Here is a 13,240-nt window from a genome sequence, read left to right as displayed (position 1 = left end):
CAAGAAAGCTGGTGTCAGGTAGTGACAGGACTAGGGGGAATGGAGCAAAACTAAAGGATAGATTCAGACCGGATGTTAGGAAGTTCTTCACCATGCGGTGGTGGAAGGCCCATCCCTGGAAGTTTTTAACACCAGGCTGGATGGGACACTGAGCAACCTGATCTAGTGTGAGGCGTCCTGCCCCTGGCAGAGAGGTCGGAAGTGGATGATCTTTGAGGTACCTCCCAGCTCTGACAATTCTATGATTCTGCGCTTTCTAGACACCAAGCATTTTCCTTAATAACTGAAACTCTTCAAGTTTTGGATATTTAAGTAGTAAAATCAAGGTGACATTCAGTGCAATAATCATTATACAGCTCACCAAATAAGTGCAAAATTGGACTGCTGGGGAAAAATACTATTTATTATACAATTAAATACAAACTTGAAATGTGTTGTGGACACACCTGCAGGGTGAGAGATAAAAAATACAAATGTACAAAACTTTGTTTGGCATCCCTCAAGACTGACACTTCAAAAGACAAAAAAAAAAAAAAAAAATCACAAAATCCCAGGATTTTCAAAGATAATAATGCACACAAATCTTTTGCTTGGCAGATTATCTTTGTTCCCTCCCTGCGAAGTACCTAGAGTTTGTAAACAGTCTTTAGAAGTGTTAATAGCTTTAAAGGAATGTGTAATCACAGTTCAGAGGGATACATCCCACAATGAATTACAATGCTACACAGTAGTTTCATGTTTCCATAACCCAGTTCTAATATTACCAGTACTGTCTGCAGTAAGCAAGGGTCCATCCTGTCCACTGCTTTTAAGTGGTCCATTCTGAATGGCTAAATTTAAGCCATAAGATTTCTGTTGGTTTTCAAGTTCAACATCTATTGGCTTCCTTAGAATATCTTTCTTGTTGTTGGCAGCTATTGTTTTTTCAGTATTTCTGCTACTTTTTGGAAGTGTACTGCAAGCATCGCTGCTGTCTTGTTGGGACTGGTTGTACTGGCGCTCTCTGTAGGCCAGGTAGGCTCTGCGGCTCCTCGAATGCCCTTCGCTGTTGCTTTGGCGGCTTTTGGGTAGACCATTTTGCACGCTGCCTTCCACGCTTGTGGGAACATCATATGCATACTCCCTCAGTACTGCAAGCCGGCTAGCACGGTGGCCCTTGCTTCTGTTCTTATGATGCCGACTTGGGTGGCCATTAGAGCGGAACTGTACCTCCAGGGGAGCTACGTGCATTTTGATGTCATTGTCCACAGAGTGTTCGGTGAGACTGTTATCAAGCTGAGGAGCTGTGTTCAGTGGCAGAGAAGTAGGGTGGCACTGCGCTGCTGCTGCTTGCAGATTTGTTAGTTTACAGCCTTGAGAAGAGTTTTTTAGGCTTGATGCACTTTTGTTGGTGCACGAAGATTCTGCGCTACTGTTGGTGCACTTGGGGGCCTCACCGTTGGTTCCGCCAGAGCTGGAGGGCTGAACGTTGACTTGCACTGAATAGGTACTTCTGCCAGGGCAGCAGGTTGTTATCCAGGCATGCCTGACATCTTCCCTGTTAATGCAGTGATGCACCATAAGAAAGGCACTGAAGCTTAAACATGTTGCCCCAAAAAAACAGCTGAAGATCAGGTCGATGGGATAGTACAGGGAAACCGACAGAGCTCCAAAGATCCACAGAGCCACATACAAAAGCAAAGTGAGGCCCACTCCCAGCAGCTGCGCTTGAAAGCTGTGCTCATTCTCCAAAGCAGAGGTGGAAACCAGTGACACTGACAAGGAATCCTGATGAGCCAGCTCCCCGTGTTCATTGGCGGCCAGGCGCTGCTGTTCCTCAACAGGTTCCTTAAGTTCGTATTTCCGCTCAGGGTGACGCTTGAGTTGTATGAATATGCTGAGGAAATACATACAGTTTATGAAAATGATAAAGCTAGCTGGTCCATAAAATGCTCCTAGACTGGGTTCCCAAGTCATCCAGCAACTGGAATAGAAACACAAAATCAAAATTAAGTGATTTGTAAGATGACATTGTTTTATCAGTTCATATGGTCCTTCTGGAAGAACTACCATTAATTACAGAATTAACTGCTTACAAAAGCAAATCCAAAGCAATCTCATGGCAGAGCTCTCAGCTACACTGTACTTACTAAGGAGCATTAGGTCTGCTGCCGTAATTTCGGATGTTTGCTGCTGCTGTTATTCCGCAAACTATGACAGGGATCCCTCCACCAATAAGGTAGAACCTAAAAAAAAAAAAAAAAGTCAAGCCAGGTGATCAGTGTCTGCTTAATGACAATGGACTTTATTCAGTCACCATAAAGGAAACGAGAGCTTTCCAGGATTCTGGAAATAAGACGTTTCTCTAAGAAAATAAACAGAGCAAAACAGATTTGGACTTTGGCAATATCCATTTTTTACTAAATCTTCCTCACTGCAATTTCTTTCCTGCTGTTGTAAACCACCTCCCTCACAGGCACTGAATGCAGGCGCACACTGTTAGAAGGAAGAAGCAAGAGCTGTCAGTTGGAAGCTGTAAAATTACTGGAGCAGAATATGGAAACTTTGGAAGAAAATAGCAAGTGGTATGTCCCAGAAATGAGGGATGAACTTGTCTAATGTTATGGATGCTACATCAGAAGATCAACCACAAGAACACCTGTTACTTGGACTTGTGTGGAAGGGTTTGGGAGACGGTGGTGTTTGGGCTTTATTTAGTTTTATCAGTCTCTAATGTATACACCTCCTGCTGTCCTGGGAGGGTGTTACTGAGAGCTGTATGTCCTCCCAAGGACAAGGCCATATGCTGTTGGAGTAGCTAACTTTATTCCGATGTCTCCGAAACTATATGAAATTCATTAGTGACAGATCAGTAATTACCAGCAATCTTTCCAATTAATGGCACTCTGTCCTGCCGCTTGCACTAATGCAGTCTGATTTCCAATTGGAATATGCAGGGAAAACCACTCTGAAAGGCAACTGGGTGGTTTTTGTCAACAGGAGACACATATTCTGATGGTCCTGAGCCTTTCCAGTGCACCTCATATTATTCACCAGAAGTTACTGCCGTCTCACTTGAAACACAAACACGAGTCTAAAATAAATATATACAGTCTGAAAATGATTAAGAGAGAGGAACATCTTTATGCAGATAGACTGAGGGAGTTTGGTCAGGAGAAGACTAAGTGGTGACCTCATTAATGTTTATAAATATATAAAGGGTGAGTACCATAAGCACAGTCAGGCTCTGCTTGGTACGTTAAAAAGCTGAAGCTAACTCTGTAACTAATCAAAGGTAATCAACTTCTGCCACCTTGTGGAAGATTTCAGCTTTACAGCTTCTAATTAACGCCCAGAGGCTGAGTAAGCTACATGCATAAACGATGTTACATTTTTCTGTTAAACTATTTCACACAGGGTGAATTTCACAGACAATTACTCTGCCCGACTTCAGAAACAAAAGTTCTAGGAAGAGTGCTTCACAAAGAACACTATTTTCATTCGGTAATAAGCGATACCTATTTTTTAAGTTGTTCATAAGCAATCTTTGGAAAACACTGAACTATTTAAATTGCAGTGTTTGATAATTGTGTGGTAACAGAGCTCCTCACGGTTGCTATTCTATGACAGCTTAGTGAGAAGAGTTGCTCTCTAAAGTTCTAATACCAAAGCCCCAATCATGGTGCTGAAATCCTGCTGATTTCTTAATTTAGAAATCTGGAACACAGCAATATGCTGAAATCCATTGTCCTTCAGTTCATCCCTCTTAACATAATGCTGAGAAACAGAAAAACTTTACAGACTTGAAAAGAAAATCTTCTGTGAAAGACACCTGCAAAAAAGCAGTGGTGACCTGTTACATTTTGTGGTCAGAATGCAAGCGTATAGCAAGCTGGGCAATGCTGAGTGGCAGAATCAAACCCCAGGCTCACCTCAACATTGGTCTGGGTGGAGGAGGTGGCTCATCAGGATCCTGACATCTTTTTGCTTTTTTGGTTACTTGCTTGTAAATATTCCGAGATGTCACACCCAGCCACAGTACTGTTGCAAGAGTGGAATAATGAAGAATTATCCCAACCTTCAAAAAGAAAAAAAACAAACACACACAACAAAAAACCAAGAAAACTACAAATGAAACTCTAAATACCCTCAGTCATTCTGTGAACTGAAGTTTTGTATTCACAGAGGGAAGAGAGGATATTTAAACTAGGTGTTAGATGAAGTTCTTTACAGTGAGGGTGGTGAAATACTGGAACAGGTTGCCTAAGGAGGTTGTGGATGCTCCCTCCCTGGAGGTGTTCAAGGCCAAGCTGGATGAGGCCTTGAGCGACCTGGTCTAGTGAGAGGTTTCCCTGCCTATAGCAGAGGGCTGGAGCTAGATCATCTTTGAGGTCCCTTCCAACCTAAGCCATTCTATGATTCATTCTATGCAAATGCAAGAGAATTTTTTTAAAGTAAAAAAACAAAACAAACCAAGACAAATTATGTTCGTCTGAATTTACCTTCTGATGAAAATGCTTGTGGAGTACTTCTGTAGGGAGGGCAAGGAGGGGGGATACATACACAGGAGTATGTATCCCTGGAAACTAATTTTTGCAAGTGTTTGCATGTTCTGCATGTTTACTTACTGCTTGGCAAATGCTGGCGTTCCTGGTCTGAGTTATGCCTCCAATAAACATCACACATGTCAGGAAAATGTGAAAGCTCAGGTTAACCAACATATGCCAGCTTTTTACACTGATCCTGATCACACTGTTAAAAGAAACACATTAGACAACATAAAACACAGCTGCATTACTGCCTCTCAGAAAACTAACAATACACTTGTGATAAATGAGACACAATTACTGGTAATGTTTGACTACTACATACTTTGTAATCAAATGTAATCTCTGGTCCTCATCACAAAAAAAAAAGATTAAAACACCCTCCCTATTAACTAGCTTTATACAACTATTTGAGGCCTGATTCAGAAATTTTAGGCTTTAAGCTTTCCCACCAAAAGAAATGTAGAAGGCTAAACAGCTTGTGAAATTCTACCACCATTCTTGGAGTGGTCTCTTCTTTAACTCTTCACTGTTGCTTCATGATACTTAGATGCATGGTTATAAAATCTAAATTGTCATCCTCCAGAACAGATCACATGAGTAGTTGCTTAACTGTTACAGTTTGCATTAACAAATTTTACAGGAGAAAAAAAAATGCAGATTGCTATCTTGCGTATCTATTAAAAAGGAAGTAGTCCTAAGCACTATGGAAGTAATGTTTCTAGCCTAGTAATTCTGATTCCTACCTGTGATGGTATACGTAACTGACTATGATCATCAGCAGGCACATTAGCAAAACCATGGCAGTGGCATAAATAACTGGATGCAAAAGATCAGCTGGCTGTGTATATAATTCAGCTCCTGTCAAGTCCTGGCAACAAAAGCGAAATTAACATTAGTCCACCTTATCTGTAGGGGCTGGGGGAATGGAAAAGGAAACAAAAAAAAAAGTGAAGTAGTAACAGGAACCTTCTAGGAAATCCCTTCCCTTCTGCCACAGCCTCAACTATCCAGATATTTATATCTTATGTTCCTGGCTTTCTTCCACAGTTACCTGCTATTCTGTCTGACTTTTATAAATATACCCACAGATGTCATAGAACACTTACACTTCATACATGCTTAAATGTACAGACAAGTTAGTAACTTACAGACACACACCACTTGCACTGTAAGATACTTATGTATGGCATTTAGAACAACTATGTATTTCAGTTATGACTATTATTTTCTGCAACAACACAAAGAACATTACAAAAAGTGGCCTCAGCAAGTCTGGAGATGATGTTATGGACTGAGAAGACTGATCAATAATAGATTGGAGGATATTTAGAGAGATGTTACTGAGCCAGAGGAATGGGCTGATAAACATCATGAAATTCATCAAAGAAAATGTGAAGATCTGCATCTGGGATGGAATAACCTCATGCATGCAAAAATACAGGCTGAGCACTGGACTGGACTGAACTGACAGCAACCAAAGAACCACTTAAGGGTAATGGTAGACAAAAAAGTTTACAGCACTGTAGCCTGCAGCCCGAGGTCAGTTTGCTTTATCAGTGAAGCCACAGCAAGCAGGTGAACTGATTACTCCTTTCTGTTCAGCACTGAGAACACCCATGCAGAACTGTCTTCAGTTTGAGGCTCCCTGGTACAAGAAAGGCATTGACATAGTGGATGAAGGAAGCCGAACAAATCAGTGGGACAAACAGCAGGCTGAATGAAGCACACAGGGCTGAAAAATACAGGGCTCTTCATCATTAGCAAATAAAAGGAAGAGGGGAGAAATCTCATTACTATATTGAACTACCTACTGGGGTGGTATAACGAAAACAAAGTCAAACTCTTCTTGGAGATGAACTATGAAGTGATGAGAGGCAAGGGCCATTATTGGCAACATGGAAAATTCTGATTAGAGACAGGAAAAAAATTGAGGAGTGAGAGCCACTCTTGAACCTTTAGAGTTGGCAAAGTTCAAAAACGTGCAGAGGGAAAGGATAAGAAATTTGGCTTTCACAAGAAACAGCAGAACATCAGGAGGAAGCTTCAGTTTGTTTCAAGAAAAATCACAGTGATAAAATTTGTTTTTAAGGTTAAGAGAGGTAATCTGTTTCCATGGACAGAAGAAGAGTTTCTGAATTCAAGCTTACAATTAAGTCAGACTCAGCAGTCTCTTCACCCCTCCTTCAATTGTTTTTTCATAAGTTTATTATTCCTAACTCACTCACCAAGCTCATTCTGAACTAATTTAATCAGATTGCAGCTTGATTTTTATCTATTTGGTTTGCCTTGGCACCTGGAAAAAAATCTCTGAGAAAGCTCCTAAGATATTATGCCTCGGGCAAGCAGTGTCATTTCATTTCAACACTTCCCATGGCGTTGTTGATATTCAGCTGGAGATCCCTAGGAAGTCATTGCTGTTACAAGCTCAAGCGAATGTGTTGTCACACGTAGCCAATGAGTACCAGAACACAAACTATAGGGGAATTCCTGTTGCTGCTTCCGGAGTGGTGACAGGTAACAAGATGTCATGCATGTATTGGTGTGAACTTAAGAAGAGATACAAAAATCATAATATTTATAATAATCTTGTATGATATCTGAGCAAACTCAGCACGCCTGCCCCTGCTAGCTAGGTAGCCATCTGATACCCACCAAGTCAATGGAATTCTTACCTATTATACTGACATTTTTGATCAGACTTACTACAAGGAGTGAGGTGAGCTAATAATTTTAATTCCGAGCTCAACTAATTCTGAACAATAATTTAATAAAAAAGATTGACAGTAAGATAACACTAACAATGATATTAAAAACCACAATGGGGTGTTTACATCCAACCAGCAGAACTCTGCTTATCAACAACCATTTCTGTTTATTGTCCTTTTCAGTATGTCTATATTAATGAGATTTCAGCTGAGCCTCCTGGTTATATTTTCTATTCTTGAGCAGTGTTTAAAATTATTTCCAAATAAAACCAAAATTTTATAACTGTGTCTTCCCAAAGCACTAGATGAGAAAACAAGGCATTCAGTTCTGGGCTTCTTTATCAGAGATAACCTCATATTATATTCTGGAGTCCAGAATATAATATGGAGACCAGTCAGTGCATTACAACCTGCTTTCTTCTACATACATCTGAAAAATAACTCTGGTGAAGTCATTTGCAAGCCAGCCAGGATGATGGAATACTGCACTCAGGTCCCTCCTGCCACCACTGTATTTGAGGTTAATGACAACTGCTGAATTAAAAGCCAAACGTCTAAAATTGCACACAAGAATATCCCGTGAGCCTGGGACCCGAAGCCAGACTTTCACAACACTGTGAGGCTTTACACATGAAATAGGCTAGGATGGTTTTTTTTCATTAATACACAGATAGGCATTGGGAAAACCTACTTAGACATACAGATCTTTTTGCAGTGAATAATTTAACAGATTAATATTACTCTCTACCCCCTCACCGAACTCTTCCTCTCCAGTATTTAAGGAACTCCTGTTTTGATTGAGCATAGAATGGCAGAAAGCTGCCTTTTGCTCTAGGTTTTTTAGTCACTGATTATCAACAGCTCTCTGTATAAACTCACAGTAAGATATTGACATAATCTTACCATTTATTAGTTTAGAAATAATACAGCAGCAGATTGAAGGTGCTCTTCATTATTCTTCCTCCAGATGGCAGAAATGTGACCAATTTAAAGCATACTCTCCTCTTATATGCATACTATAGGCATACTCTCCTCTTATATGCATACTATACATACAAATGAAGTTTAATGCCATCTTTTAAAAAGCTGTTATGTTTTCAGAAAGTATTTTGCATTTCAAAAATATCAAAGAAGGGAACTAAAGGATTATAACAGTTTGAAGTAATTTAAAACTACCTTCAGAGGTAAAGTGGAAAGTTGCTCTTTTTAAGCTTGTTTTAAAAGACTGGCATGTAAATCTTACTTTTATTTATGTTTAGTTTACTGGTATGCTGCTAACTTCTTTATGAAGACTTTTGAAAATTTGAGTTGCAAGAAAATAACTTCACATGCCCTGATCCTCATAAAGGAATCCTCTTTCTTCAACTTCCACTTAACAGTATTTCCTAAACCTCTGTTTCACTCAGCTTCCTATTAGCCTACTATTGTTATGCTATTACACACTTTCACAGAATCACTGAGGTTGGAATAGACCTCTGAGATCAGAGCCCAGCCTATAAAGTCCAGTCTTTATCACTTAGCATGTAACGATTTTATCATTTAGCAGGTGATGACTGAGGAGCAGGGCAGCAGCCACCATCTATAAACAAGAAGCTGCCCTAGTCATATTCTGAAGAGCTCTAGGAACAAACAAAAGAAATCCTACTTCGTAACTGCAGAGCACTAAAACAAGGTGCTGTGCTTCCTTCTCTAACTACTACTACATTTTAGACCTGGTTTATTAACATCAATATGCTAAGACTGGAATTTAGCTACTGGTTTATAAGCCGTAATTAAAAACTGGTTTGGATACTACATGTTTTGATTTGTTAGTGGGTTTATTTTTTCCCTTTCCCTGGCTATGAATCACAGCAAAACCAAAATATCTAGGAAACACCTGTCAGACACAGCTAAGAAATGTAATCTAACAAAGAAGATAGTTTAACTGTTTCTTTTATTTTAAAGTATCATTATTAGACTCAACTTTATAAAGGTGCATTTGATTAAGTAGCTCATTAAAATGGCTTCCTAGAATATAGTACTTTTCATATGAAAATTCTTGTGTGCCTAGCATATTCAGCATGACAGATTTTCCACTTAAACCTCATCTTAACGCTTATATTGACACAGGCAAAACTGGAGGACTTATTTATGTCTAATTCGAGGTAAAATGGTATGTGGGAATGCTCATTTTCTTTAATGTATAAAAAAGACCCTAGAATTGTATTTGGAATATTTTAGAATTCTGTGTCTCTTTCTGGAACTTTAAGTGTCATACCATTAAAACTGCATAGTTGCTGAGGGAGTGGCACTGAATGGTGGTAATATTTTCATCGGACAGCAGAATGCGACAGCCATCAGCTTTCCATCCCCCTTGCCCGTTCAGGAGATCAAAGTCCCACTGAGCTGCCACAGCATCTGCTCCATGCGCAATGCGCCGCAGTGTCACATTGATAGGGACGTGGTGACTGGCTAGGTTTAAACCATCTGTTACAAAAGAAAGGTGTTTGAACATCAATTTCTCAACGTGTAACACAGAGGTGCTAAAATCTTTTTATTAGTGTCGTGGAGGCACCCACAAAGCAGACAGCAGCAGCCACCTGTGGATTTATTGCAATGGATCTTCTATTTTTCTGACACAATAAAATTACAGACTTAGATGGCGGTTGGGAATATCCTGTTGCATGACCAATTAAACTATCTAGGGAGATATGAACCAAAAAGGGCTCTCAGTCAGAAAAGGAAAATTTCTCCACAGGTACCCAAAACATATATACATTTACCAAGAGATGGGGAGTAATGGATACGACCCAGGGGACTCCTTAGACGAGGACTCCATCTAAGGGGAGATCTGACTCCTTGCCTGCTTGCTGTGTGGAGAGCCCGAACTCTCCATAGCAGGACTTCATTTGTACCCCAGCACAGTTGTGTACTGCTGGTCCATTTCTTAATCAGTGGAAGGCTGAGTCCTTCAAACAACAAAAGAATGTGGGGCCTGGGGACACCAGCTAATATCTAGGGACTCAAGCTGATCTTTATCAGCTTCTAGCAAGCCTCAGCCCTTTGTTGTGTTTTTTTTTTTTTTTTTCGGGGGCGGGGGGGGGGGGGGGAAGAAATTGTATCTACCACAATTAAGTTGAAACAAAAGAGTCAAAAACGTTTCCTAAACATCTTAAAAAGTAATAATAAAAGACAAACCTATCTTAGCAAGTATAACTGGTGTCACAACTGTACGCCGTTTCCCATCATCAGCCAGATGTGTTGAATTTCCTGTTGCTGGAAAAAGCTTTCCATTGCGAAATGCAATGAGCTGAAGTTTGTAGACAGATTCATCTGCAGGTCTGATTTCTCTTTTTTGCTTTTGGGTGAAAAGCGTTGCTGGCAACTGGATAGAAGCCTCGATAATTGTGTTCTAGAAACAAAAGGAGATTTAAAGGTTTAAAAAGGAAAATGAAATTATTTGTAAGTCAAATTAGAAACTCCTTGTGCTAGTTTGAAGCAAGCTAGAATGTTTTGGTACAAGAACTAGATAACGGGCAGTGAAATGAAAACAATTGATGTCAACTTCTCTCACAGTCTCGCTGAGAGCTCTGGGAAGAAGAAAGACTTTTTCTCCATTTTGTTACTCTCTCTTGCTTTTGCCTTAGACCTAGTCACATCTCATTAACCCTGCTCCCACTAACCTTGCTCCCTAACCTCTTGGCTGCACCTCTTTTCTTCCTGAGAACTGGGGTAAGGTTGAGAGGGCCGGGGGAGGTGTTGGGGTGGTTTGAGAGCCCCTCCTGGGGACTCAGGTTTCTGGGAGGGGAGTTGTGCTTTTGTATTGTTTATCCTTTGTATATTTCTGTATATAACTGTATATAACTGTATATATTGTAAATAGCTGCTTGTAAATTCTGCTAGCTGTAAATAAATTGCTTCATCTATATTTCCCAGGGTCCGTCTGAGTTAGCTGGGGCAAATACAAAGTGTGGGGGGGCGGGGTAACCCCCAAACCATCACACTCCTTCATCGGAACAATGTCAGAGATTAACGCATTTAGCAGACTATGTGTTGTGGTAAACCTGCTTGACAATGTTTCTAAGTAATCCATAATAAAATAGTTGAATCAGGTTACTGAAGTGTTTTAAGTGTGAAAAGTTATCATTCTGTAGTTACCTGACCTGTTACAGGAAGCAAAGTTGAAGCTGGTATCACTAAACTATCACAAGAGTTTTCCAGATGATACTATTGGCAATCAGAAGCAGGAACCAAGACAAGCAAAGAAATGCTGCAATTGTGCATTCATACCATTCAAAATTACATGCTGTACGCAACCAGGTTTTTGTAACTTGTATATGAATTATACTTGGGTAAGGAAACCTGCATGCAACTTCACAAAATGACACAATTATAATTTCAAACATACACCCTGCAGTGGCATTCAAGGATATTAAGTAATAAAAGTAAATTGGTGTTGGTGAACTTAAAAAATACTTTTATGGAATATGAGGAAGTTTTCCCATTTTGTACAAACTCACATATCTCTGTGTGTGTATCTATTTGTGTGTGTCTGTGTACATGCACACTCAAAATTAACCTTTCAGGTCCATTTTCCTGCTTCTTGCATAATTACAGTACCACTTTGAACAGACCATTTCAGATATTTAGGGAGATTTAATATCTAATTGATTAATGAAAGTGATAATAGAGGAAAATAAAGTCGAATAACATTATGAACTAGGGAGCATTTCAATTTTCATACTTACTGAAAGGTCTGAAAACATCTTTCAACTTCAGATATTTTAATAGAGGAAATCACACCTACTCCTTAACAATGGTGTCCATTAAAATTATTCTACAACCAAACTCTATTATTATTTGTCACTAATTATCTTTTGTCACAATCGTTCTGTATTACATTAAAATGCTACTTAAACATTAATACAAGCCTGCTTTCAAAATGGTTCCTATTTAAGATATTATTACAAAGTCAGGAAGGAAACAATAAGGATCCAACCTTTAAAGCCAGACTTGACAGTGTATTTGAAACGTTGCACTTAAAGCTTAATTGTTTATCTAGATTTCCATCTGGATCTCTTCTTCCATAATCACTGAGTCCCGTACGGTCTGATGCGGCCACCTTCTGAAATACGGTGCATGTCATCCCAGTGAAACCAGCAGCCTTTATTACATAAGCCTCAAGAGCAATATTTGGAGAATACTGTGACAATAAAGACAAAAAAAAGTCAAAATTAAATAATTGTACACTCTACAGGAAGAATACTAAATAATCTTACAAGGATTCTCTGCCAAAACAGGAAAAAACACCCAGAAAACTGTTTCTATTTATCTAGCAGGGTTAAAATCTATTCAGAGTATTTCTCTCCTCCCTACAGGAATAGTAGGCATTTCAGATAATGCCAACATCTATTAAGAAAAATAAAAAGCTATTGAAAGTCAAGAGCCAGCAAAATGTCTTCTAAATAAATAAATTTATACTTACAGTAGAATAAACTTGAGCTCCATTTGCAAGCCGATACATAGCAATTTTCTGCAGGCATTGTACAATTCTAGTGCAGGCCTTGGCTTCCCTTTGTGCCATCCAGAGAACACGTTCATCAGCCAACATAATGTTACTTGCTATATCCACCATCACATCACCAAGCTAAGAGGGAAGAAAAATAAGACATTTTGTGTCTTTGAAGGCGCTCATCAATTAGAGTTATCAGAAAATATAAAGAGCCTTGTCAGCACAAAAAGCAAAAGAGAATTGGTTGTTCCTATTTCAGTCACCACTTGTCACCTTGAGATACTGAAATACTTGGACTCAGACATCTACCTCCATCCAAGAAAGCTGTTAAGCCATTACACTTTATCTATTTGCATTATACTTGGAAAACAAACCCACAAGAAATACAGGTATTTCACTACAGCAGGGTGCAGTGCTCCACATTCCACTGTGCTAATTATTTAAAAGGATTATTTATGCATCACCTTGAAATAAGCTACAAATCAATAATACTACAGCTTGCATAAAAGAGGAGA

At 39.4% G+C, this 13,240-nt stretch overlaps 1 protein-coding gene across 1 annotated transcript in view; it reads right to left on the bottom strand.

The window, feature by feature from the left end:
• Nucleotides 1-376: 376 nt before the first annotated feature.
• Nucleotides 377-13,240, bottom strand: part of ADGRA3 (adhesion G protein-coupled receptor A3) — a 47,993-nt gene continuing 35,129 nt past the window's right edge. The window contains exons 11-19 of the mRNA XM_064151336.1: nucleotides 12,699-12,860; nucleotides 12,213-12,416; nucleotides 10,412-10,625; nucleotides 9,492-9,700; nucleotides 5,273-5,397; nucleotides 4,608-4,731; nucleotides 3,912-4,057; nucleotides 2,130-2,225; nucleotides 377-1,963 (exon numbers count right to left, since the gene is read on the bottom strand). Coding sequence (XP_064007406.1) covers nucleotides 721-1,963; nucleotides 2,130-2,225; nucleotides 3,912-4,057; nucleotides 4,608-4,731; nucleotides 5,273-5,397; nucleotides 9,492-9,700; nucleotides 10,412-10,625; nucleotides 12,213-12,416; nucleotides 12,699-12,860 — 2,523 coding nt within the window. The 3' untranslated portion in view covers nucleotides 377-720. The remainder of the gene's footprint in view (nucleotides 1,964-2,129; nucleotides 2,226-3,911; nucleotides 4,058-4,607; nucleotides 4,732-5,272; nucleotides 5,398-9,491; nucleotides 9,701-10,411; nucleotides 10,626-12,212; nucleotides 12,417-12,698; nucleotides 12,861-13,240) is intronic.

Source organism: Pogoniulus pusillus, chromosome 11 (assembly GCF_015220805.1).
Source record: "Pogoniulus pusillus isolate bPogPus1 chromosome 11, bPogPus1.pri, whole genome shotgun sequence".
NCBI classification, from domain to species: domain Eukaryota; kingdom Metazoa; phylum Chordata; class Aves; order Piciformes; family Lybiidae; genus Pogoniulus; species Pogoniulus pusillus.
The sequence above is the reverse complement of the archived record's forward strand: the minus strand, read 5'-3'. Positions and strand labels throughout refer to the sequence as shown.